This window comes from Macaca mulatta, chromosome 19 (genome assembly GCF_049350105.2).
Source record: "Macaca mulatta isolate MMU2019108-1 chromosome 19, T2T-MMU8v2.0, whole genome shotgun sequence".
In the NCBI taxonomy this organism is placed as follows: Eukaryota; Metazoa; Chordata; class Mammalia; order Primates; family Cercopithecidae; genus Macaca; species Macaca mulatta.
The window spans coordinates 68,212,714-68,239,706 of NC_133424.1; the positions used below are offsets into that span (position 1 = coordinate 68,212,714).

Below are 26,993 nucleotides of genomic sequence, written 5' to 3' on the forward strand. Positions count from 1 at the left end.
CTCCTGCCTCAGCCTCCCAAGTAGCTGGGACTACAGGCACCCACCACCATGCCCGGCTAACTTTTGTATTTTTAGTAGAGATGGGTTTTCACCATGTTGGCCAGGATGGTCTCGATCTCTTGACTTCATGATCTACCCACCTCAGCCTTCCAAAGTGCTGGGGTTACAGGTGTGAACCACCGCACCCAGCCTGTTGTTGGACTTTTTTGCTTGGTTTTTCTTTTGAGAATTCTGCCATCAAAAGAAAGCTCACTGGCATAAAGTTGGAATGGATGCGAGGTGCCATTCTATCCTATCTACTGCACCTTGTCTCTCTCCTAGAGGCAACTACCTAGATCAGGTCCTTCTTAGGGAGACTTTCAGATCTAGTCCCTATATGTGAAACCTATATCTGTATCTAAATCCCTTGTTGACCCAAATGAGTAAATGGAATAGACACTGTCCTGTTATTTATCCATGTGAAGAGATTATTCCATACTTTTAATATCTGTATGATAGTTTGTATAATATCTGTATAATAGTTTGTATAATATCTGTATAATAGTTTGTGGTTTCATAGTTACTTTCCAGTTATTTTGCTATCATAGTAGCAATGAATACCTGTGAAGGTAGAAGTTGTCAAACTTTACATAGTAGCAGTGAATACGTGTGTGTGTGTGTGTGTGTGTGTGTGTGTACTGAAAGAAGTTGTCAACCTTTTTGTGTAGAGGACCACACGGTTTTCTATTTTAACCTTTGTGGGTCATACAGTCTCTCACAGCTATTCAGCTCTGCTATTCAATCACGAAGGCACCTGTAGACAATACACCCGTGAATGGCGTAGTGAGTTCTCATGAAACTTTATAAGAGCAGACTGACCAGGTTTGGCCTGGGGGCCACAGTGTGTAGACCCCTGGAAAGATACATCCTTAGAAGAAAAAAATTTTCAGGGGCAAAGAATATATACAGGAATGCTTAACTTTGTGGTTTTTTTCTCCTCTTGCCCTCATTGACTCAGGATACACACAAACCTATCAAGCTCATGCAAAGCGGAAATTCAGCCGCTTATGGTCCAGCAAGTCTGTCACTGAGATTCACCTGTACTTCCAGGAGGAAGTCAAGCAAGAAGAATGTGAACATTTGGACCACCTTTTTGCTCCCAAGGAAACTGGGAAACAGCCACGTACAGTGATCATTCAAGGACCGCAAGGGATTGGAAAAACGACACTCCTGATGAAGCTGCTGATGGCCTGGTCAGACAACAAGATCTTTCGGGATAGGTTCCTGTACACTTTCTATTTCTGCTGCAGAGAACTGAGGGAGTTGCCGGCAACGAGCTTGGCTGACCTGATTTCCAGAGAGTGGCCCGACCCCGCTGCTCCTGTAACAGAGATCGTGTCTCAGCCGGAGAGACTCTTGTTTGTCATCGACAGCTTCGAAGAGTTGAAGGACGGCTTGAACGAACCCGATTCGGCCCTGTGCGACGACGTGATGGAGAAACGGCCCGTGCAGGTGCTTCTGAGCAGTTTGCTGAGGAAGAAGATGCTCCCGGAGGCCTCCCTGCTCGTGGCCGTCCAACCCGTGTGCCCGAAGGAGCTCCGGGATCGGGTGCCCATCTCAGAAATCTACCAGCCCCGGGGATTCAACGAGAGTGATCGGTTAGTGTATTTCTGCTGTTTCTTTAAAGATCCGAAAAGAGCCATGGAAGCCTTCAGTCTTGTAAGAGAAAGTGAACAACTGTTTTCCATATGCCAGATCCCGCTCCTCTGCTGGATCCTCTGTACCTCTCTGAAGCAAGAGATGCAGAAAGGGAAAGACCTGACCCTGACCTGCCAGAGCACCACCTCTGTGTACTCCTGCTTCATCTTTAACCTGTTCACACCCGAGGGTGCCGAGGGTCCGACTCCGCAAAGCCAGCGCCAGCTGAAGGCCCTGTGCTCCCTGGCTGCAGAGGGCATGTGGACGGACACGTTTGAGTTTCGTGAAGACGACCTCCGGAGAAATGGGGTTGTTGAGGCTGACATCCCCGCGCTGCTGGGCACCAAGGTTCTCCTGAAGTACGGGGAGCGTGAGAGCTCCTACGTGTTCCTCCACGCGTGTATCCAGGAGTTCTGTGCTGCCTTGTTCTATTTGCTCAAGAGCCACCTTGATCATCCTCACCCAGCTGTGAGAAGTGTACAGGAATTGCTAGTTGCCAATTTCGAAAAAACAAGGAGAGCACATTGGATTTTTCTGGGCTGTTTTCTAACTGGCCTTTTAAATAAACAGGAACAACAGAAACTGGACGCGTTTTTTGGCTTCCAACTGTCCCAAGAGATCAAGCAGCAACTTCACCAGTGCCTGAAGAGCTTAGGGGAGCATAGCGATCCTCTGGGACAGGTGGATTCCTTGGCGATATTTTACTGTCTCTTCGAGATGCAGGATCCTGCGTTTGTAAAGCAGGCAGTGAACCTCCTCCAAAAAGCTGACTTTCATATTATTGACAACGCAGACCTGGTGGTTTCTGCCTACTGCTTAAAATACTGCTCCAGTTTGAGGAAACTCTCTTTCTCCGTTCAAAATGTCTTTAAGAAAGAGGATGAACACAGCTCTACGTGAGTCCGTCCTATGACTTGTTATCTCTTTTCAGAATCTGTCTGTATTTCTGAGTGTGTTTTGCTGATGGAGTGTTTAATATAGGATCATGGTTAGAAACTCCCTTTTTCTATCACAAAACCTCAGCTCTCATCTTGGCCCAACCCTTTAGGGGCTCTATGACTTTGTGAGCCTTGCCCTTCTGTGGCTGCAGTGGCCCCATTACAGATGTGGGAATAATAACACGTGTATTGTGAGGAGTGAATGAGGACCTGTGTGAAGTGTTTCGCACTTTCTCAAGCATTAGCTGATCAGTGCTATAATTGATATCATTTCCATAGCACCACACACATGTGTCTCGACCTCTTAGCTGCAAATTACCTTTGAAAACTTACTGTAAAAAAAAAAAAAAAAAAAAAAACCATACAGCCCGGGTGTGGTGGCTCATGCCTGTAACCCTACCACTGGGGGAGGCCGAGGCAGGTGGATCACTTAAGGTCAGGAGTTCAAGACCAGCCTGACCAACACGGTGACACTTCGTCTCTACTAAAAATACAAAAATTAGCCAGGTGTGGTAGCGCACACCTGTAATCCCAGCTACTCGGGAGGCTGAGGCAGGAGAATCACTTGAGCCTGGGAGGCAGAGGTTGCAGTGAGCTGAGATCGCACCACTGCCCTCCAGGCTGGGTGACAGTGAGACTCCCATCTCTAAAACAAAACAAAACAAAAAAACAACAAAAAACAAACAAACAAAACCCTACACAAATAATACAATTTTTTTTTTTTTTTTGAGACTGAGTCTCGCTCTGTTGCCCAGGCTGGAGTGCGGTGGCGAGATCTCGGCTCACTGCAAGCTCCGCCTTCTGGGTTCACACCATTCTCCTGCCTCAGTCTCCTGAGTAGCTGGAACTACAGGCACCCACCATCACACCCGGCTAATTTTTTGTATTTTTAGTAGAGACAGGGTTTCACCGTGTTAGCCAGGATGGTCTCGATCTCCTGACCTCATGATCCGCCCGCCTCAGCCTCCCAAAGTGCTGGGATTACAAGTGTGAGCCACCCCACCTGGCCAAATCATACAAATTTTAACTTATGGCTCATGCCTATAATCCCTACACTTTGGGAAGCTGAGCAGGAGGATGCTTGAAGCCAGCGGGGGCTAAGACCAGCCTGGGAAAAATAGTAGGACCGCACTTCTACAAATTTTGTTTTTAAACTAGCCAGGTGTGATGGCACATGCCTATAGCACAAGCTACTTGAGGGAGGCTGAAGTAGGAGGACTGCTTGCTTGAGCCCTGGAGTTAGAGACTGCAGTGAGCCATGATTGTGCCACTGTGTATCCCAGCCTAGGCAACAGAGCAAGACCCCATCTCAAAACCCAAAAGAATCACGTGTGGTGGATCCTATTATCCTGTTCCAGGTGAGGAAACTGGAGGTCAGGTGAGCTGCCAGGATCTCATAGTTAGGACGTGGAGAGTTTTAGGGCTGAGCCTAGGCTGAAGATGTCAACTTAATGGCTGGGCTGTGCTGCCTCATCTTTTATTATAAACCAGCCTGGCCAACATGGCGAAACCCCGTCTCTACTAAAAATACTAAAATTAGCCGGGCATGGTAGCGGGTTCCCAGAAACCCAGTACTTCAGGAGGCTGAGGCAGGCGGATCACTTGAGGTTAGGAGTTTGAGACCAGCCTGGCCAACATGGAGAAACCCTGCCTCTGCTAAAAATACAAAAATTAGCCAGGCATGGTAGCACACACTTGTAATCCCAGCTACTCAGGAGGCTGAAGCAGGAGAATCGCTTGAACCTGGGAGGTGGAGGGTGCAGTGAACCGAGATTGCACCATTGCACTCCAGCCTGGGCAACCAGTGAAACTCCATCTCAAAACAAAACAAAACAAAACCTGTTTTGGATATAAGATAGGGTTTCTCAACCTTGGCACTGGTGATGTTTTGGGGGCTGGCTCTCCTGTTACAGTGGGGGGCTCTCCTGTGCATTGTAGGATATTTAGAAACATCCCTGGTCTCTACTCAGTAGACGCCAGAAGCACCCCTCCCTCAAGCTATAACACCCCAAAAGGCCTCTGGACATCCCCAAATGTCCCCTGGGGGGAAAAGTCACCCCAGGTTGAGAACCACTAACATAAGGTGAGCTTTCCTGAAGGATCTTCTGACTGAAGGAGGCTCTGCCTCAGACGTCTTCTGTTTGAGAAGACAGAGTAGTGCGTGTATGTGTTTCAAGTGGCTTATGTTGACCGCCTGCCCGTGGAAAGCTCGTCCTTTCTTGACTGCAGGTCGGATTACAGCCTTGTCTGTTGGCATCACATCTGCTCTGTGCTCACTACCAGCGGGCACCTCACAGAGCTCCAGGTACAGGACAGCACCCTCAGCGAGTCGACCTTTGTGACCTGGTGTAACCAGCTGAGGCATCCCAGCTGTCGCCTTCAGAGGCTCGGGTAAGTGGAGAATCGACCTTGACTCGAGTATGTCACGGAGATGACGTTCATCTCACCTCTAGCTTTCAGTCGAGGCTAACTGCACAAGCAGAGAATTAACACCCAGAGCCGTTTCTCAACCTCAGCACTTCTGGACATCTCATTGCAGCTCATTCTTCATCATAGGGCTGTTCGGTGCATTGTAGTGTATTAAGATGCATCCCGGGTCTCTACCCTCCAAATGCTAATAGCTTCCCCTTGTCCAGATAACCGAAATAGTGTCCAGACACTGCCAGCTGTCCCTTGTGGGGCCAAAATCTCTCAAGTTGAGAACCACTGAGCTGTGTCACTGGGCTGCGAAATCAGAGAATGAGTTCATTACGGATGATAAGAGACAAACATAGGTGTGCAGGCTGTGCTCCCATTAGATGAGACTCATCCAAAGTTTTCTTTGTTTTTGCAGAATAAATAATGTTTCCTTTTCTGGTCCGAGTGGTCAGCTCTTTGAGGTGCTCTTTTATCAGCCAGACTTGAAATACCTGAGCTTCACCCTCACGAAACTCTCTCGTGATGACGTCAGGTCCCTCTGTGATGCCTTGAACTACCCGGCGGGCAACGTAAAAGAGCTAGCGTAAGTCTGCATTTATTGAGACCACTGATGGGATTTCAGAGAAGACTATGCATTTCTCTTTGCAGGGAGGAGCTGCATAGTTTTAACACATCCACCTTTTCCTTCCAGGATTTGTGTGCAAACTTAGTTTCCTGAGAACTTGAAGGAGGGAGGTTAAAGTTTCTCAATCGATGCAGTCATTTCGGAAAACTGTGTTTGTCTTTAGCCTTCATGGATTCTGGCAGATTGTGTAACCCAGTAATTCCACCTGGAGGTGGACAGAGGGACTGTCTCAGTTTGCTGAAAGACAGGCACCAAAGCATTCCCAGCAGGTGTTCATAATCTCTGAGAAGTAGAAATACCACTGACAGTAAGTTGGATGAGAAACCTGTGGTTACATGCTCCTGTTCCATGAGAATGAATACTCCTGGCCGTATGCAAAAACTGGGATGAATCTCAGACATTGTTGATGGCAATGAGCCAGACCCAAGAGTACATCCTATGGCTTTATGCCTGTGAAGTTCAAAGATGGGCAAGGCTCTGGCTTTACTCCTGTAAAGTTCAAAGATGGGCAAGGCTCTGGTGTTGGAGGTTCGGGCAGTGTATTCCTCCGTTCTCGTGCTGCCATAAAGACATACCTGAGACTGGGTAATTTATAAAGAAAAGAAGTGTAATTGGCTTATGGTTCTGCAGGATGTACAGGTTTCTGCTTCTGGGGAGGCCTCAGGAAACTTGCAATTGTGGCAGAAGGCAAAGGGAAAGCAGGCATGTCTTACGTCGGGGAGCAGGACGAAGAGAGAAAAGGGAGAAGCACTACACACTTTCAAACAACCAGCTTGCGTGAGGACTTGCACAGGAACAACACTAGGGGATGGTGCTAAACCGCTAGAAACCATCCCCATGATTCCATCACCCCCCCCAGACCCCTCCTCCAACACTGGGATTACAGTTGGACATGAGAGTTGGGTGGGGACACAGCCGAACCATATCTGACAGCAGTTACCTTTGTTAAGATCGTGACTGGAAAGGGATACAGGAGATGATGAACCCGCTCTGTTTCTTGACATGCTGGTAACTCAAGTGCCTTAAATTCATGACAGTCCATTGGCTGGCACTTAACCATTGTGTGTGCTTGCCAGTATGTATGTTTTAATTCAAGCATTTTTTTTTTTTTGCAATTAAATAAGGGTTTCCTCTAGATACTTACCCTCTACTTATCTTCGTTGGTACTCACACATTCAAATACCTCTCTATACTAGTCTTTGTCGGCCATTTTTCTGAGCTTGCATCAACCAAATACAAAAAGACCCAAACCCCCCCTTTTTTTTTTTTTTACAAAAAAATAACAGCTTTATTGTGATATCCACATACCCCAGAACATACTTTTAAAGTATGCACTTTATATGCTTTATACTTGAAAATGTGCTTTTAAAGTATAATTGTATACTTTATGCTTTTAAAGTATAATTGTACACTTTATACAGTTTAGTGATCTTCATATATATTCATGAGGATGTACAACCATCATGACTGTCTGATTTTTAGAATGTTTTCATTATCTCAGAAAGAAACCCCATACCCGTTAGCATTCGCTCCTCATGCCCTTATCTCTCTGGTCCCTGGGAATTACTAATAAACTTTCAGTCCTATTGGATTTTCCTATCCTAGGCATCTCATATAAGTTGAATCACATGTGGTCTTTTGCGAATGGCTTACTTTCACTTAGCAGAATGTTTTCAAGGTTTATCCAAATTGTACCATGTGTCAGTACTTCATTCCTTTTCTTGGCTAAATAGTATTCCACTGTATAGATATTCCCCATTTTGTTCTTCTAGTGTTCATCTAGTGATGAACACTTCGGTTGTTACCACCTTTTAGCTATTCTGAATAGAGCTCTATGAACACTCATGTTTGAACACCTGCTTTCACTTCTTTTGGGCTTGTAACCAGGAGTAGAATTGCTAGGTTATATAGTAATTCCATATTTAACTTTTGGAGGAACCACCAGGTTATATTTTCCTCAGTGACTGCACAATTCTGTATTCCCCCCAGCAATGTCTGAGAGTTCTGTTTTCTCCACATCTTTGCTTATTTTTTACTTATTTACTTACATTTTAAAAATTATTACTTATATTTACTTTTTTTTATTATACTCATCCTAGTGGGTGTGAAGGAGCATCTCATTGTGGTTTTGATTTGCTTTTCCTGGATGACTAATGATGTTGAGCATCTTTTCCTGTGCGTTTTGATTATTTCTGTATCTTCTTTGGAGAAATGTATTTTCAAGTCCTTCACACGTTTTAAAAACTTTTATCTTACATTCAGGGGTACAGGTACGGGTTTATTATATAAGTAAATTGCATGTCATGGAGGTTTGGTATACAAATTATTTCATCACCCGTTAATAAGCATAGTACCAGTTAGGTAGTTTTTTCTTCCTCACCTTCTTCCCACCCTCGGCTCTCAAGCAGGCCCTGGTGTCTGTTGTTTTCTTCTTCATGTCTATATGTACTTGGTGTTTAGCTTCCACTTATAAGTGAGAACATGTGATATTTGGATTTCTGTTCCTGCATTAATTTGCTAAGGATAATGGCCTCCAACTCCATCCATGTTGCTACAAAGGATTTTCTCTTACTCTTTTTAATGGCTGCATAGTATTCTGTAGTGTATATGTACCACATTTTCTTTATCTAGCCCACTGTTGATGGGTATTTAGGTGAATAGTGCTGTGATGAGCATACAGGTGCATATGTCTTTATAACAGAATGATTTATGTTCCTTTGGGTGTATACCCAATAATGGGATTGCTGGCTTGATGGTAGCTGTATTTGAAGTTCTTCCAGAAATGGCCAAACAGCTTTCCATCATGGCTGAACTAATTTACATTCCTACAAAAATGTATAAGTGTACACTTTTCTCTGCAACCTCACCAGCATATATTATTTCTTGACTTTTTAATAATAGCCATTCTGACTTGTGTGAGATGGTGTCTCCTTGTGGCTTTGATTTGCACTTTTCTAATGATTAATGAGCATTTTTCATATGGTTGTTGGCAACACCTTTGCACATTTTTAATTGGGTTCTTTATATTTTCTGATTACAAGTTATATATGAGACATGCTTTGTGAATATTTTCTGCCATTCTGTGAGTTTTCTTTTCACTTTCTTAATGGTGTCCTTTTGAAGCACAAAATCTTCTAATCTGAGTACACTTTATTTTTTTATTTTGTCTCTTGTGCTTTTGGTGTAATTGCTACAAAACCATTGCCTAACCGAAGTTCATTAAGATTAACTTTTTCTTTTCTTTTTCTCCCCAAATTTGAGATGAGTCTCACTCTGTTGCCCAGGCTGGAGTGCAGTGGTGCAATCTCAGTTTACTGCAACCTTCACCTCCTGGGTTCAAGTGATTCTTCTACCTCAGCCTCCCGAGTAGCTGGGATTACAGGTGTGCACCACCATGCCCGACTAATTTTTGTATCTTTTTTTTTTTTAGTAGAGATGAGGTTTCACTATGTTGGCCAGGCTGGTCTCAAACCCCTGACCTTAGGTGATCCGACTCTCTTGGCCTTCCAGAGTGATAGGATTACAGGTGTGAGCCACTGTGCCTGGCCCTTTGTTTCCTTTTAAAAGTTTTGTTTTGCCTCTTATATTGAAGTCTGTATGATCCATTTTGAGTAAATTTTTGTGAATAGTGCGAAGTAGGCCACATTGTATTTTTTTCACTCCTTGAAAATAATATTAGGTTGGTGCAAAGGTAATTGCAGTTTCTGCCATTAATGGCAAATTACTTTTGTACCAACATATACACACACACACACACACACACACACACGTATGTGTATATATATGCGTGTATATATGTATATACATATATATGTGTATGTATATGCGTGTATATATGTATATACATGTGCGTGTATATATGTGTGTACATATGTATATACATATATGTGTATACACATATATATGTGTGTATGTATATATATACAGAGAGAGAGTTGTTGTTTTTTGTTTGTTTTGTTTTTTAGAGGGAGTCTCGCTCTGTCTGCACCCAGGCTGAAGTGCAGCGGTGTGCTCTCTGTTCACTGCAACCTCAGCCTCCCGGTTCAAGCAATTCTCCTGCCTCAGCTTCCTGAGTAGCTGGGACCACAGGCGCCTGCCACTACGCCCGTCTAATTTTCATATTTTTAGTAGAGATGGGGTTTCACCATGCTGTCCAGGATGGTCTCGATCTCTTGACCTCGTGATCCGCCCTTCTTGGCCTCCCAAAGTGCTGGGATTACAGGCTTGAGCCACCGCACCCGGCCACACCAACCTATATCTTAAAGCTAGGAACAACGTTAAAAGCACGCATGGCCACAGAGCCCTCCTGCAGAGGCGTGAGGAGCCGTGGACTCGGTGACTTGCCAATTCCACGTTTGTTTCTTGACAACTCCCACGATGGCTTTCATCTTTATGCTGTTGTCTCTGAGTTTAGTTTATTTTTTGTGGCAGCCAGAGGTAAGGAGTGTGGTTGAGGTAATAGGAAACCACAACTACTGGCAACACAAATCAACTCAAGCCCCCAAAAAAGGAGTCCTATGGGACTCAGGTTCAAAGCTTCTTCCATATTCTTTGAGGAGATATTACTTGAGCAAAGACCTGAATAATAAGGATGTGTCTAACCGCAGGCCAGAAAAAGAGCATTCCACTTGGGGTGCACACATGCAAAATAGCCCAAGTTCGGTAAAGGATCCGCTAAAGATGAGTTTGGGGAGGATCAAACATGAATAATACCTTAGAGAATGAAACTGGTGTTGTCAAGCAACTGAAAAGAACCAGGGTGACTGGGACACGGGGGCTTGGGAATGGGTAGGACCCTCGTGGATCGTGTTGTATATTTTGGGATTTTCTCCAAGTGCAGTGAGATAAGTTACTGGGGGAGGCTAAGCCAAGCATGCGTATAACTGAGATGGTGCATCTCAGGTTGGCCATCTCTGTAGCCCAGAGACCGTAAGCCAAGCACGCATATAACTGAGATGGTGCATCTCAGGTTGGCTGTCTCTGTACCCCAGAGACTGTAAGCCAAGCATGTGTATAACTGAAACGGTGCATCTCAGGTTGGCTGTCTCTGTTCTCCAGAGACTGTAAGCCATGCATGTGTATAACTGAAACGGTGCATCTCAGGTTGGCTGTCTCTTTACCCCAGAGACCGGGTTGACAGGGATCAAGAAAGGGGTTGGGAGGCAGTGAGTCTCTCAAGGATGGCAAATGTGGGCTTCCCGACTCCTATAGGATTAGCAAGAGGAATGAGTCCGGGAACTAGAAACCAACAGAATAGCCGGGCGCGGTGGCTCACGCCTGTAATCCCAGCACTTTGGGAGGCCGAGGTGGGCGGATCACAAGGTCAGGAGATCGAGACCACGGTGAAACCCCGTCTCTACTAAAAATACAAAAAATTAGCCGGGCGCGGTTGTGGGCGCCTGTAGTCCCAGCTGCTCAGGAGGCTGAGGCAGGAGAATGGCGTAAACCCAGGAGGCGGAGCTTGCAGTGAGCCGAGATCGCGCCACTGCACTCCAGCCTGGGCGACAGAGCGAGACTCCGTCTCAAAAAAAAAAAAAAAAGAAACCAACAGAATGTGACATTTTCCCTTTCCTGCAGGCTGGTAGATTGTTTCCTTTCACCCATCGATTGTGAAGTCCTTGCCTGCCTTCTAACCAACAACAAGAAGCTGACGTATCTGAATGTATCCTGCAACGACTTAGACGCAGGCTTGCCTCTTCTGTGTGAAGCTCTGTGCAACCCAGACACGGTCCTGGTATACCTGATGTAAGTGGATGTTGGGGGATGCGGGGGGCCGTGGCGACAGTCCAAACCTGGGCCTATTGACAACAATCTGCTCATTGATGGAGGCCACATAGCAGAGGTTTAAAAGCTCGTGCTTAAGAATCAGAAAAGACTTGAGTTCTATTTCAGGATTTAACACGTAGGAACTGTCTTCTTGAGCAGAATATTTAACTTTGAATGGAGGGGAGAGATCCTGTCTTAGAGGTCTTACGGTTATCAATTGAGATTGTCTAGACAGAACACGTACTACATTTCAACGCTGTGAGGAGGTTGGATTAATGCATCCGCAACACACGTGGTACTTCCTGTGTTGATAACGGTTACTTCGGGCACGTAGGGTGGACTCGGTAGGTACTTGGGACCGTAGCAGAGCAAAATGTCTGTGGGCCTGTTGACCCCAGTTAGTACTACATGTGATGTTCTTGCAGTAATTGGATGAGAAGAGACTATTCAAGCCAGTTTTAGGGTATGTAAAACACAGAAGGAAGACAGATGAGTAAGTGGTAAAGGCCAGTTGATTTACTGATTAATGGAATTCTAATATCTTTAGGCGATACTTATAAAAAAAAAAAAAAGGAGGGGAAGACAGAAGAATATATATGCATTTGTGTCTTTTTTTTTTTTTTTTTGAGACAGAGTCTCGCTCTGTCCCCCAGGCTGGAGTGCAGTGGCTGGATCTCGGCTCACTGCAAGCTCCGCTTCCCGGGTTCACGCCATTCTCCTGCCTCAGCCTCCCAAGTAGCTGGGACTACAGGCGCCCGCCACCATGCCTGGCTAATTTTCTGTATTTTTAGTAGAGATGGGGTGTTAGCCATGTTAGCCAGGATGGTCTCGATGTTAGGCAGTGTTCTCAATGTTCACCGTGTTAGCCAGGATGGTCTCGATCTCCTGACCTTGTGCTCTGCCCGTCTTGGCCTCCCAAAGTACTGGGATTACAGGCGTGAGCCACCGCGCCCAACCTTTTTTTTTTTTTTGAGGTGAAGTTTTGCTCTTGTTGCCCAGGCTGGAGTGCAGTGGAGTGATCTCGGCTCATCGCAACCTCTGCCTCCCGGATTCAAGCAATTCCCCTGCCTCAGCCTCCCAAGTAGCTGGGATTATAGGCATGTGCCACCACGCCTGGCTAATTTTGTATTTTTAGGAGAGATGGGATTTCTCCATACTGGTCAGGCTGGTCTTGCGTGTGTCTATTTTTTAATATGCAAATATCATTGGAAGAAATAGTATAATACAGGCTGCCTGTGAGAAATAGAACTGGGAAGCTGGGAGATAGGGGAGGATGGAGATTTTTCCCTCTTTATACTTTTGGGCATTTTGAAATATGAACAACGTGAAAGTGAGAGTGTTCTGAAAATGTCAAGAAAATGAGAGGATTTACACCTCAAGCTAAAATAGAGGGATGGGGACAGGACTTAACCTCCCACCCAAAACAACCAAAAATAACCAACTAAATAAAGCAACTGTTTAAGACCTCAGACATCAGGCAATGAAGGACAGTGACTCCTGAGCGATGAGGGACAAACACGTGAGTCCTGTATTTGTCCTTGGTTACTACCTGGGGAGAGATTTCAGGATGCAGTTTATGAAGGGGAACCCGGATGGAAGTTGGTAGACTCCCAGAGTTGGTAAAACCCCGTCTCTAGTAAAAATACAAAATACAAAAATCAGCTGGGCTTGGGGGTGCATAATCCCAGCTACTCTCGAGGGAAGCTGAGGCAGGAGAATCGCTTGAACCTGGGCGGCAGAGGTTGCAGTGAGCCAAGATCGCACCACCGCACTCCAGCCTGGGAGACAGAGCAAGACTCTGTCTCAAAGGAAACAACAACAACAAAAGCCCACAAATGCCTGGATATGCCAGAAAATTGAGATCCATGAAAGAAGCAAGCTGGGTGAGGCCTGTGTGGAAATGCAGATCTTGTGTCTATCGACAGGAAGCAGCTGCCCGTTCTGTCCTAGCCTGTTGGATTTCCACGTAGGAATGTGACTCCTTATTGCCAGATAGCCCAGTTTTCAACAGAGGTTGAAATCTAGATTTCATATAAAATGTCAATGATGGTTATAGATTGCCAGTTGATTTTGTTAAACACGAAAGTGCCAGAAAACTTAAATATCTGTAGGCCATGTGTGGTTCATTCATCACTAGCTTTCACCCTCTGCTTTTTTGTTTTTTTCTACTCCACACTTTTTTTCAAAGCGAACATGGATCCTTAAAAAAAAAAAAAATTCATAAACTGGCTGGGAGTGGAGGCTCCCACCTATATTCCTAACACTTTGGGACGCCAAGGCAGGTGAATCGTTTGAGCGCAGGAGTTCAAGACCAGCCTGGGCAACATGACGAAACCCTATCCTGACAAAAAAAATTTAAAAATTGCTTGGTGTGGTGGCACACACCTGCAGTTTCAGCTACTCAGTAGACTGAGGTACTGAGGTGGGAGGATCCCTTGAGCCTGGGAGGTAGAGGCTGCAATGAGCTGTGATCATGCCACTGCACTCCAGCCTAGGTGACAGAGCCAGACCCTGTCTTGAGGAAAAAAAAAAAAAAAGTTTTGAACCTATTACTATTTTAGAGAATAATGAAATTGAAAAAGTTGAGGATACTACACACGAGGTAATCAATGCACTTTACCAGTCCATGAGGCAACAGTCTCAGAAGGCGCATGTCTTGTCTAAGGACATCATCAGATGGAGAATTAGAACCAAAATTAAAGCCCTATTAGAGTATTAGCTATGCCATATTACACGATACTTTTTCCTTCTGTGTTAACCTCTTACTTTGATTCTTCTATCAGGCAAGTAAGAAGAAAGGAGAGGGTCAGACGTGGTAGCTCATGCCTCATAATCCCAGCACTTTGGGAGGCCAAGGTGGGCAGATCACCTGAGGTCAGGAGTTCGAGACCAGCCTGACCAACATGGTGAAACCCCATCTCTACTAAAAATACAAAAATTAGCCAGATATGGTTTTGGGTGCCTGTAATCTCAGCTGCTTGGAAGGCTAAGGCAGGAGAATCACTTGAACCCGGGAGGTGGAGGTCGCAGTGAGCTGAGATCGCGCCATTGCACTCCAGTCTGGGTGATGAGAGCTGAGATCGCGCTGTTGCACTCCAGTCTGGGTGATGAGAGCTGAGATCGCGCTGTTGCACTCCAGTCTGGGTGATGAGAGCTGAGATCGCGCTGAATCACTTGAACCCGGGAGGTGGAGGTCGCAGTGAGCTGAGATCGCGCTGTTGCACTCCAGTCTGGGTGACGAGAGCAAAACTCCGTCTCAAAGAAAAGAAGAAATGAGACAGGGTGTTTTCAGATAATCCAGAACTTCATCTCAGTCGGGGAGTTTGTGGGATTATAGAAATACTACCCTGAATATGAGATTAAGCAAAGCTCCCTGAGACGACACATCCCTCTTCACTCTCCTTTTTTTCTCCTTGTGGTTTTTGTCCCCGTAGGCTGGCTTACTGCCACCTCGGTGAGCAGTGCTGTGAATACATCTCTGAAATGCTTCTGCATAACAAGAGCGTGCGCTATCTAGACCTCGGCGCCAATGTCCTGAAGGACGAAGGACTGAAAACCCTCTGCGAGGCCTTGAAACGCCCAGACTGCCGCCTGGATTCGCTGTGGTAGGTTTTTTGCCGTTTCTTGGAAGACCAGGACGTCTTTTCAAGGGCATGCGCTTCTGAAAGTAGGGCACCTGGAACTGAGGAAGGCCATAGTGTCTGTGCCTGGGAATGTGAAGGTTTAAAAACTGGTTGCCTCAGATTCTTGTAGAGACGTTCATGTAAACAAATCTGCACCCTGACTTCTGTGTCACAGATTTAATATGTTGTAAATAGTTCTGCAGAGGCCTGAGAGAGCCAGAATTAGGTCTGGGACCTGAGGGGCAATTTCATGGCTAAGACGATATTTGGTGCGTGTTCTACAAGATGAATACAATTTCATCAGGTGCAAAAATAAAGCCAAAATTCCAGGTAGAAGGGTAAAATGTGAAGGCGGGAGATCCAAAAATACACTTGAGAATTAATGTGTGTAACAGAATGCTTTAGAAGAAGACAGAGGAGAGGGTAGCATGAGATCAGCAAAAAGGAGATAGTGCAAAGACTTAATTTCATGTCATCACATAGAGAAATATCTGGGTAATCTCTGTAGCGGTGGTGGCAGTGTTTTAGAGTTACCAGTTAGGATAATATGTTACGCTCTTTCCCTAAAAAATACAGACTTGTGAAATTTGGCAGCATGATTTTTACCTAATCCATTAGGAAATCAGAGTTTAGAATTTTGTATTCCTCACTTGAAGAGTATGTTAAATAACATACCAAAAACACAAAATGCATTCATTCTCTCCCGATGGTGTGTTAGGCTATCTGGGCCAATCATTGACACTGAAAGACACCAAAAATGTAAGATACAATATTAAGAAAAAATTTAAAAGCATCTAGAAGCTAAACAGAAATATTCTTTTTTTTTTTTTTTTTTTTGAGACAGAGTCTTACTCTGTCACCCAGGCTGGAGTGCAGTGGCGCGATCTTGGCTCACTGCAAGCTCCGCCTCCAGGGTTCACGCCATTCTCCTGCCTCAGCCTCCCGAGTAGCCGGACTACAGGTGTCTGCCACCACACCCAGCTAATTTTTTTGTATTTTTAGTAGAGACAGGGTTTCACCGTGTTAGCCAGGATAGTCTAGATATCCTGACCTCGTGATCCATCCGCCTCAGCCTCCCAAAGTGCTGGGATTACAGGTGCACCCAGCCTAAACAGAAATATTCTAAAGTAGCAGGCTAAGTAGATAGCACTTAAGGCTTTCCAAAAATCCTTAAGACATATTTAAAAAAAACACAACATAACCTTAAACTAGTACTGAACCAGACACCTGAAAGAAACAAGAGCAAATCATCTCTGGAGGTAGGTAATAGGATGACATGATCCTTGACCTTGGCTTATTCCTAAAAGGAATTTTTAAGGTCAGTAAATACCACACAGTTAAAATAACCCAAACCACAAGGAGATAAAGCACATTGAGCCAAGGACAAGTCAAAATACAAACACCTACCAAACTTTATCTAATTATCTATAAAGCAATTATACTTACTATGTTTACAGAAATATAACAAGTTTGAATCTTAGGGAAAAAGGAGATTAAATGAGCAAATAGTATGACTAGAAATTATAAATATAATAACAATATATGGGGTGAATAGTAGATTAAACATAAAGAAAAAATAGTAAAATAGAAGATAGGTTATAATTACCTAGAAAGCAGCATGCAAACAGAAAAATAGGTAAAATTAGAATTAGCTTATAAGACTTAGATGATTAAGACATTCTAACACACTTACTGGGAATCCCAGAAAGATAAAATATTTTAAGGCTAAAATTTTTCTGTAACTGATGAAAGATTCCAGTTCAGATTCAAGCATCCAAATAAGTGCTTAACAGGATAAATAGTGGAGAAACTGCAGAACACCCGATATAAAGATGTTGGCCTGGAAAGGTTTAACAAGGGGCTGGGAGCTGGCGGAAATGATCTACGAGAAAGGATAGACAGACTTGGGTGAAGAGTAACAGTGGAAACCAGAGGGCAGTACAGGGAGATATTCAATATGGTGGGGAGAGGGGAGGGTGGATTGTCAACCTAGAATTCTATAGCCACCAAAAACTATCAAGAATGAGGTTAAAACACCTTTTCAAATAAATACCAATTTCTTACCACCAGATCCTTCCTAAAAGTAATTCTAAAGACTGTTTCTTAGACGAAGTTAATCGTTCCAGATGGAAGAGAGACAGAGCAAAGGAAGTGGTAGATGTCTGGATAAATCTAAACAAAATGTGGTTTGTGTATAAAAATAATACAGTCTTGAAGATTTAATAGAAAACATATACAACCGCCATAACAAAGTATAAAGGGGTAGATTAAAGTGAATACTCAAATTAGCAGAAAAGAGGAGACAGAATGATTAAAAATACCCAATCCAAAAAAGAGGAAACAAAAATTGAAGGAACAGATAAGAAAATATAAAACAAGATATATATTTGAATTCAAATATACTAGTAATTAGATATAAACAGATGAAATGTCTCAGCTAAAAAAAATTACCATGTTAAAACATAACTAATGTTTATAAGTTACTTATTAAAACGTAAGCTTGTGGTTGTACAACATTGTGAACTGTAGTAAATGCCACTGAACTGTTCACTTAAATATAGTTAATCTCATGTAAATTTTACCTCAATAAAATGATGAAAATGATAGAAAAAAAGACCTTGCAAATATTAAACCAAAGGAAGCTGATGAAACTGTATGAATCAGACAAAATAGAATTTAAGACAAAGTATCATCTGATTCATTATTTGGTTCCTGCTAATTTTTAAATTATCTTCCTACTCAATGAACTTTAAATTTTATGAGGTGAACATAATTACTTCCCATATGTAGTCCAGGAGTCCAAGGAGAGAAATCATAATGGAAATTAGAATGTATGTTGAAATGAAAAGAGAATATACTTTGCAACAAACTCAGATGGAGCTATAGTACATGTATATATTTTGAAAGGAATCTAAAGAATAATGAACTTAAGGGTTTTTTTTTTTCATGGTAAAATAAACCCCCTAAAGGATAGAAGGAAATAAAAATAAGGACAGAAACTAATTAAACGAAAATCCCAATGGAAAAGATGAGAAACCTGCAAGGTGGTGCTTTGCAAAACCAATTTTTGTTAATGCCGTCCTATAGAATATAATGCAAGCCACACATGTAATATTAAATTTTCAAGTAGTCATATTAAAAATGAAAGTAAATATTTGAAACTGATTTTAATAATATAGTTTATTTAGCCATATATCAAACTTCAATATGTAATTCATATATCACTTCAATATGTAATCAGTACAAAAAATGACTAATGAGATTTTACTTTTTTTGTATTAACTCTTTAAGATTCACTGTTTTATACTATGGCACATCTAGATTCAGACAAGCTACATTCCAAGTGCACAGTGGTCACACGTAGCTGGCTATCACGTTGAACAGCGCAGGTGTATACCAAGAATGGGCAAAGAAACATTTCTACAAATGCTACCGATATTAAAAAGATTCAATATGAGCAACTTTACACAATAAACTTGAAAATTTAGGTATTTTCAAGACTCAATAAGCTTCTAAAATAACTTAAATGTACTCAAGAGAAAAATGTATCAATCAAATCTTTTTATGTAGAAAATTTTAGGCTTAGAAGCTTTCACTGGTGATTCTTACCAGATTTTCAAAGAATAAATAATTCCACTCTTAGAAATCAACTTTTTCAGGATCAGAAGAGAAGAAACTCCCCACCTTTTTTTGTGACTAGCATATCTTAATGCCAGAAACCAATAAGAATTTTATCAGTTGCAATATAATCCTTACAATTTTTGTAAGAAAGCAGAATTAAAGGCTAGTGTCGTTCATGAAATGCAAAAGCACTAAACAGAATATTAGCAAGCAGAATCCATAAATGTATTAAAAGAATAAACATAATAACTAAGTTGGGCTTATCCCCAAAATGTAAAGTTGCTTTAACATTAAAAAGATTAGTAAAAAAATCAATGTAAATCACTTTACCGGTTAAAAATAAAAATCATGATCTAAAATGCAGAAAAGTTTGAATTAAAACATATAACTCTTGAAAAATTATTTGGGAACTTCCTTGATAATCTAAAGAATATGTTCAAAAAAATCTAAAACAAACATTTGTCTAATGATAGAAAAGCTTTCTCTTCAATATCAAGAAAAAGATAAGAATGTGGCTATAATCACTTCTAGTTAACAATGTCCTGAAAATCTTAGCAAATGCTTCAGGGTAAGAAAAACACTAAACCTGTAATCCTTGAAGAAACACCTAAGTCTATGCAGATGATTTGAATGTACATAGAAACATCCAAGAAAATCTATAGCTAAATTATCAGAATTAGAGTCTAACAAGCTTGCTTGAAACAATATATCAAAAACAGTTACCGATATATCAACAAGAAGTAATAAGCTAGTAGAATTAAAGTACCATTTACAGTAACATAAAAAAGAAATTACCTAGAAATAGCTACTGTGATATATGTGAGACTTTTGTAGAGAATGTGTACAAATTATGGCATAAAACAATGTTATATTCAAAGATTGAAATATTCAACATCTAAAAAGTCAGTTCTCCTTAAGTTGAATTCATTTGCTTTCATGAAATCCCAGTGAAAATGCCATATTTTTGTTTGGGGATTGAACTGAACTTGAAAAGTAAATTTTACAGTGTGTATGGAATTTGCAAGAGGCCAGTAATACCTAAGAAACACCTAAAATATAAAAAGTAGGGCCGGGTGCGGTGACTCATGCCTGTAATCCCAGCACTTTGGGAGGCTGAGGCGGGTGGATCACCTGAGGTCAGGAGTTTGAGACCAGCCTGGCCAACATGGTGAAACCCCATCTCTACTTAAAAAAAAAAAAAAAAAAAAAAAAATTAGCTGGGTATGGTGGTGGGCGCCTGTAATCCCAGTTACTCAGGAGGCTGAGGCAGGAGAATCACCTGAACCCAGGAGGCAGAGGTTGCAGTGAGCCGAGATCATGCCGTTGCATTCCAGCCTGGACAACAAGAGTGAAACTCCAGCTCAAATTAAAATAAATAATGTAGGAGCCCTTGCTCTAAATGTATCAAGACTTTCTAAAGTTTTAGAAATTAAAGTATGAGATTCACACAGGGATAAGCAGATAGACCAGAGACACAGAATAGAGATCTCAGAAACAGACTGATCCACGTGTGTTCAGATGTTGCATCGTGGAATAGTTTATCACTGGTGCAGAGAGAGGAGAGACCTTCATTGAACGATGCTGAGGCAATTCCAGTTGTCCCTCCATATCTGCAGGAGGTTGGCTACAGATTTCCTCTGAGGATTCCAAAATCTGCAGATGCTCAAGGTCCTTATGTAAAATGGCATAGTGTTTGTTTTGAGATAGTCCAGTTGCCCAGGCTGGAGTCCAGTGGTGCCATCTCAGCTCACTGCAACCTCTGCCTTCCAAGTTCAAGTGATTCTCCCACCTCAGACTCCTGGGTAGCTGGGACTACAGGCACACACCACCATGCTCAGCTAATTTTCTGTATTATTATTATTAATTTTTTTTTTAGTAGAGATGGGGTTTCACCATGTTGGCCAGGCTGGTCTCGAACTTCTGACCTCAGGTGATCCGCCCGCCTCGGCCTCCCAAAGTGCTGGGATTACAGGTGTGAGCCACCGTGCCTGGCCCATAGTGTTTGCATGTAATGTATAGGCATCTTCCTATAATACTGTAAATCATCTCTAAGTTACCAGGGTAGGTAATACAACGTAAATGCTGTGTGAAGAGTTGTTATACTCTATTGGTTTTTTCATTTGTATTATTTATTGTTGTTATTGTTTTAATTCTTGAATAATTTCAATCTGCCTGTAGTTGAATCTGTGGATATGGAGGACTGACGGTACCTATCCACATGAATGACAAAGGCTGTCATGCTTTGGTGTCTCTTTTCCTGATATTAGACCGAGGTGTGATAGCCTTTAAGCATGGTACCCTTACTCTTTTGCAGTTTGGTAAAATGTTTTATCACTGTTGCCGGATGTGAAGACCTCGCCTCCGCTCTCATCAGCAATCAAAACCTGAAGATTCTGCAAATTGGGTGCAATGAAATCGGAGACGTGGGCGTGAAGCTGTTGTGTGGGGCTCTGACGCATCCGAATTGCCGCTTAGAGGTTCTTGGGTGGGTATTGCCAAACTCCTGGTTATATTTTCATGAGTGGCAAAGATGGAGAGTGGATGGGAAGAAAGAGAAAGAGGAAAACTCCAACAGGACCACATAGCAGTTAGCCGTGGTTGCCTAATGAACCAGTGTGAAACTTGAGGGCTTAAGGCAATGAGCAGTTAGATTGCTGCTGGCTCTGCTTGTCTGGGCATCGCTGACCTCAGCCAGGTGTGCTTAGGGAGCTGGTTAACTGAGGGACTGGCTGCTTTGGGACCTTGCTATATGGTATGGAGGTTGACTGGCTGGGCTGGCTGTCCCCTTGGGGATGACAGGTGTAACTGAGCCAGTCATCTAACTGGTTGGTCTGGGCTCGTTGACATGGCATCTGTATCAGTTTGCCAGGGTTTAAAAAGTACTATGGACTGAGTGGCTTAGATAACAAATTTATCATTTCACGCTTATGGAGGCTGAAAGTCTGAGATCAAGCTGTCAGCAGAGTTGGCTCCTTCTGAAGACCATGAGGGAGAATCTGCTCCAGGCCCTTCTCCTTGTCTTGTCGATGACTGTCTATCTTCTCCCTGTGTCTTCATGTTCTCTTCCCTCTATGTGTGTGTGTCCAAATTTCCTCTTATAAGAACACCAGTCATATGACTAGGGCCCCCCGCACAGTGTCCTCATTTTAGCTTAATTGCCTCTATAAAGACCTTGTATCCAAATGATTCCGTTTTGGGGTATTGGGGGTTAGGACTTCAACATACACATTTTGGCAGGGACAAAATTGAGCCCATAGCATCTCAGCAGTTCAGGAGATGAAGTATAGAAAACATCTGAGATCACCAGGTGTGATGGCTTATTCCTGTCATCCCAGCACTATCGAAGGCTGAGGCAGGCCAATAGCTTGAGCCTAGGAGCTCAAGACCAGCCTGGGCAACATGGTGAAACCCCGTCTCCACAAATATTAGCCAGGCGTGGTGCATGCCTGTAGCCCCAGCTACTCAGGAGGCTGAGGCAGGAAAATTGCTAGAACCCAGGAGGTCAAGGCTTCAGTGAGCCATGATCATGCCACTGCACTCCAGCTGGGATGACAGAGACCCCATCTCCAAAGAAGAAAAATATCCAAGACGGTGGCTCAGAACTCTCCTAACCTTGCTTCCATTGTGTTATATTATCCAAATCAAGGTATGAAGCTGGCTCAGATGTTATATTCTCCAAAGCAAGGTATGAAGCCAGAAATAGACTGTCTTAGTGGAATGAGCTGCAGTGTCACACTGCTGTCGGCAGGGCTACGGAGAAGAATGGACAGTCATGGCCACTTTCACCACCTACCCACAGACACATGATCTGATGTCATAAACACTGGGCTGTGAGATATTGCACTTGACGCCTCAGCTAGACGTCTAACTCACATCCCATCCTACCTCCACCCTGAGGCTGGGGTCACTTCTTATCATGTGTCTTTTTATTGCAGGTTGGAAGAATGTGGGTTAACGAGCGCCTGTTGTAAGGATCTCGCGTCTGTTCTCACCAGCAGTAAGACCCTGCAGCAGCTCAACCTGACCTTGAACGCCTTGGACTACGCAGGGGTGGTTGTGCTCTGTGAGGCCCTGAGACACCCAGAGTGCGCCCTGCAGGTGCTCGGGTGAGCTGGGGTCTGTTGTGCTCTATGGGCTAAGAAGGGATTGGCTGGAACCTGCAGTATAATCACAGTGCATTTAAAGTGCAAATGATGTTCCTTGTCTCAGGGTTGTTGCAGGAGTAAGAACCAAGCAGGTGAGTATAAAACTCTGACCACAGTAAGTGGTGAATGGTGAGTGCCCAATGAATGGAAGCACTTGTGGAGTGGCCTCATTGTCTGGGGTAACACCCGAGGTTCGTTGTCCCGGGGCCATGGAGATCCAAGGACGCAGACACACGAAGAGTGAGGTTAAGAGAAGTTTAATAGGCAAAAGAAAGAAGAGCTGTCTGCTGCAGAGAGGGGTCTCAGAAAAATGGATTGCAGGATCCATGGTGAAACGCAGAGAGTTTTAAACATGAGCTGGTGGGGAGGTGGTGTCTGATCAACATAGGGCATGAAAAACTGTTTACGACCAGGTGTGCTATTGGCATAGGGTATGAATCTCTGGCAGCCCCCACCCCAGTCTTTTTATTAAGCGGGCAGGTTCTCTGCCTGAGCTGTACCATGTTGCCCATTTTTTTCTTACTGTGCCCATGCTAATAAAAAAGGGAAGATGGTCCTTTCATGGTGAACAGGCCTGGCCCCCAGGTAGCTCTGTTCACTGGCACAGCTGCTGGCATTCCCCCCCCCGTGCAATCTTCCAGCTCCCTTATTTATGTTTGCAGCTCAGTCTTTCAGGATGTTCTTTGTTAGAAAAGAAATGATTTCTAGGGCTGCATTTTGTTAGAAGGGAAGCTCTGCTGAGGACTCTTTGACCCTCACTATCTGCCTAAATAATTTTTTACTTCCAGTATCACTTGTTACTATTATAATACAAATTATGATACATAAATATTTATATTTTAAATATTTGTAAATACAATTTATATGTATATTTGTAAGTATAACATTTATAAATATAAACAATTTTATATAAACATAATTTATAGTTTTTGTTATATTTATAATTACATATAATCCCACAAACATTATTTTACTAGATAACAATAGAATCCTTAACACTTATTTTTCTCATTCGTTTTCCCCTACTGTTTTCAAACCAATATGAGATGAAGGCAATCATAGGCAGTTATTACTAGGCTGTTCATTTCCAGAAAAGGGAAATATAATGGGTTAAAACTGTTATAACTCTAACACTAAAGAACATTCACTGATTTTTTTTCCCCCTTTTGTGAAGATAGTTTTGTTTTCTTGAAGTCTATCCTTATAAATCTCTACCTGGAAAGGCTGAGTGCTCAATATTATTTCCTTTTCTTTCTTCCTTTTTTTTTTTTTTTTGAGACAGAGTTTTGCTTTTGTTGCCCAGGCTGGAGTGCAATGGCTCGATCTCGGCTTGCTGCAACCTCTGCCTCCTGGGTTCAAACGATTCTCCTGCCTCAGCCTCCTGAGTGGCTGAGATTACAAGCACGGGCCACCATGCCTGGCTAATTTTTTGTATTTTTAGTAGAGATGGGGTTTCTCCATGTTGGTCAGGCTGGTCTCGAACTCCCGACCTCAGGTGATCTGCCTGCCTTGGCCTCCTAAAATGCTGGGATTACAGGCGTGAGCCACCACACCTGGCTCTTTCTCATTTTAATGTTTGCTAAAGATTCAGAATGTAGACTACCAAAGTAGACACGTGATTAAGGGGAAGGACTCAAATTGTCTGCGTTCTGAGTCATGGAGGTCTATGTTTGTCTTCCAGCCTTGCCACGTTTGACCCTGTAACCCAGGGCAAGGCATTTGTCCTCTTTGATTGTCAGCCTCCTATCTACAAAATAGGGGTGATTATTTGGCATGGTAATTATGAAAGTATGCATCAGATAATGTGATAAATAGGACAGAACTCAATTGAGTTTTCATCTTCCTCCAGCCCCAGACCATAGATCCTCTCACAAAGATGTGTATTAAGATACATAGTTGCACTAAAAAACATAGCTTACCCCACTAGTGTGGGACAGTTGGAGGCAAACAGCTGCCAAATGGAGACAAGAGGTATTATCCATGGTGATACTTAATCCTTCTTTGTGATTCAAAGCAATAATACAATGTATGGGGGCTCCAGAAACAAATCACTTGAATTTGTATCCAGACTACCACTATCTGGTTTTGTGACCTTTTAATATTGTTTATTCTCATTGTCTTCATCCCAAGTTAGGACAATTATGCTACCTCATAAGGCAGTTATGAAAATTTAATGAGATATGCATGTAAAAGTCTTAGCAGAGGGCCAGGACCCAGGTACTCAGATAATGGAAACTATTAATTTATCTTTGAAAAAAATAGCTTTAGGCTTTCTCCCTAACGCTGACTTCTTGTTGCAAATCCAAATGTTGATGTGGAGTTCATGCTCTCTCTAACCAATTCTGGACACTTAATTCTGTCCAGTGACATGTTGGAGCCAGCTCCTACAAGCTGGTGAGAGCCACTTGTGTGTGTACCTGTCTTTGTAACTCTGTTTAGTGACGACAAGTGGGCAGCTTGAAATTGGCCATGATTGGTGTGGAGAATTTACACCACAGAAATTGGCAAAGCTATAAATTGGGACTTTTAAAATTTATTTATTTGTGTTCTGGCGATCCAGGGGTAACATTTATCAGCATACCGCTGCATTTGATGTGTATGTCTTTCTTCTTGGAGGTAACACCAGGGTTTCCTAGGCTTGTCCTGGGATGAATTAGGGAGAAAGATGAGCTGCAGAAAAGGGGAAAAAAATATGTGGATTAAAAATAGAACCTTTTAAAATATTTTACCAGGCTGAGAAAAACTGATTTTGATGAGGAAACCCAGGCACTTCTGATGGCTGAGGAAGAGAGAAATCCTAACCTGACCATCACAGACGACTGTGACACAGTTACAGGGGTAGAAATCTGATTGCGAGGAACCTGGGCTCTGACTCGAACACCTGCAAAGGACGGGGACTGGGGACCTTATGTTACGCTGCACCCAGGAGGTACAGATCATTGACACTCTGAGTCGTGAGATTTCTGGCACCCCATTCATAGATTTTATATGATATATGTGGTTTTTATTTGCTCTGTGGCCTTGGACGAGCCACTGAAAGGCCTTCATGGTCTCTCGGTCTCACAAGGACATCTTAACCCCTCAATAAAGTGTTACATTTCTAAACATTGGAAAATCTTTTTTTGCCTTATTTGTGTACATTTAAGGGGTTTCAGTACATGTTTTGTTACACGTATATATTGTGTGGTAAAATCTAGGCTTTTGGTATACCTATCACACAGATGGTATACATTGTACCCATTAGGTCATTTCTCACCCTGCACCTCCCTCTCACCCTCCTGAGCCTCCGACGTCTACTATTCCACACTTTTTTTTTTTGAGATGGAGTTTCACTCTTGTTGCCCAGGCTGGAGTGCAATGGCACGATCATGGCTCACTGCAACCTCCGCCTCCTGGGTTCTAGCAATTCTCCTGCCTCAGCCTCCTGAGTAGTTGGGATTACAGACATGGGCCACCATGCCTGGCTCATTTTGAATTTTTTTTTAAGTAGAGACAGGGTCTCTCCATGTTGGTCAGGCTGGTCTTGAACTCCCAACCTCAGGTGACCCGCCTGCCTCAGCCTTTCACAGTGGTAGGATTACAGGCATGAGCCACTGCACCCGGCCACTCTTTATATATTATGTAGCTCTCATATACAAGTAAGAACATGCATTATTTGACTTAGTTTCTGAGTTATCTCACTTAAGATCATGGTTTCTAGCTCTATCCATGTTGCTGCTAAAGACATGTTGTTATTCTTTTTATGGCTGAATAGGATTCCATTGTATATAAATCGTGTTCTCTTGATCCACTCATCTGCTGGTAGACACTTATGTTGATCCCAGGAGTTAGCTATTGTGAAGAGTGCTTCAGTAAAAACATGGATGCAGGTATCTTTTTAGTATGATTTCTCTTGCTTTGGGTAGAACTCGGTAGTGAGGTTGCCGGACAAAATGGTAGTTCTGTGTTTAATTCTTTGGGAAATCTCTATACTGCCTGGAAAATCTTGAAACAGTGTTTGCTACTGGTGAATGCCTGGCATAGGAGTGCAGGTTGAAGAAACTCTGGCCCCCTCCCCATGTTGACTTGGAAAGATGCTGGCCACAGTGAAAGCACTAGAAAGGCTGGTCTGACTTGGGCACCCTTCCTTCTGTCGGTCCTACTAGGATTCCAGCTTGGGCTCTTGATCTGTTCTTGCCTG

At 43.0% G+C, this 26,993-nt stretch overlaps 2 protein-coding genes across 10 annotated transcripts in view; one reads left to right on the plus strand and one right to left on the minus strand.

Annotated features, from left to right (window-relative positions):
* NLRP4 (NLR family pyrin domain containing 4) overlaps positions 1-25,920 on the plus strand; it is a 42,613-nt gene extending 16,693 nt beyond the window's left edge. For 5 of the 9 annotated variants that reach the window (XM_077982001.1, XM_077981999.1, XM_077982000.1 and 2 more), the window contains 8 exons: positions 998-2,573; positions 4,845-5,006; positions 5,449-5,616; positions 11,236-11,403; positions 14,859-15,029; positions 20,983-21,153; positions 22,604-22,774; positions 25,546-25,920. In XM_077982001.1, the coding sequence (XP_077838127.1) occupies positions 998-2,573; positions 4,845-5,006; positions 5,449-5,616; positions 11,236-11,403; positions 14,859-15,029; positions 20,983-21,153; positions 22,604-22,774; positions 25,546-25,663 (2,705 nt within the window). In that variant the 3' untranslated portion in view covers positions 25,664-25,920. Of the gene's footprint in view, positions 1-997; positions 2,574-4,844; positions 5,007-5,448; positions 5,617-11,235; positions 11,404-14,858; positions 15,030-20,982; positions 21,190-22,528; positions 22,775-25,545 lie in introns of all 9 variants that reach the window. The other 4 variants (XM_077982005.1, XM_077982003.1, XM_077982004.1 and 1 more) reach the window with 2 other exon arrangements.
* The window catches only part of NLRP13 (NLR family pyrin domain containing 13), a 58,480-nt gene continuing 56,824 nt past the window's right edge, over positions 25,338-26,993 (minus strand). The window contains exon 18 of the transcript XR_013410402.1: positions 25,338-25,483. The gene's annotated coding sequence lies outside the window, so the exon portion shown is untranslated. The remainder of the gene's footprint in view (positions 25,484-26,993) is intronic.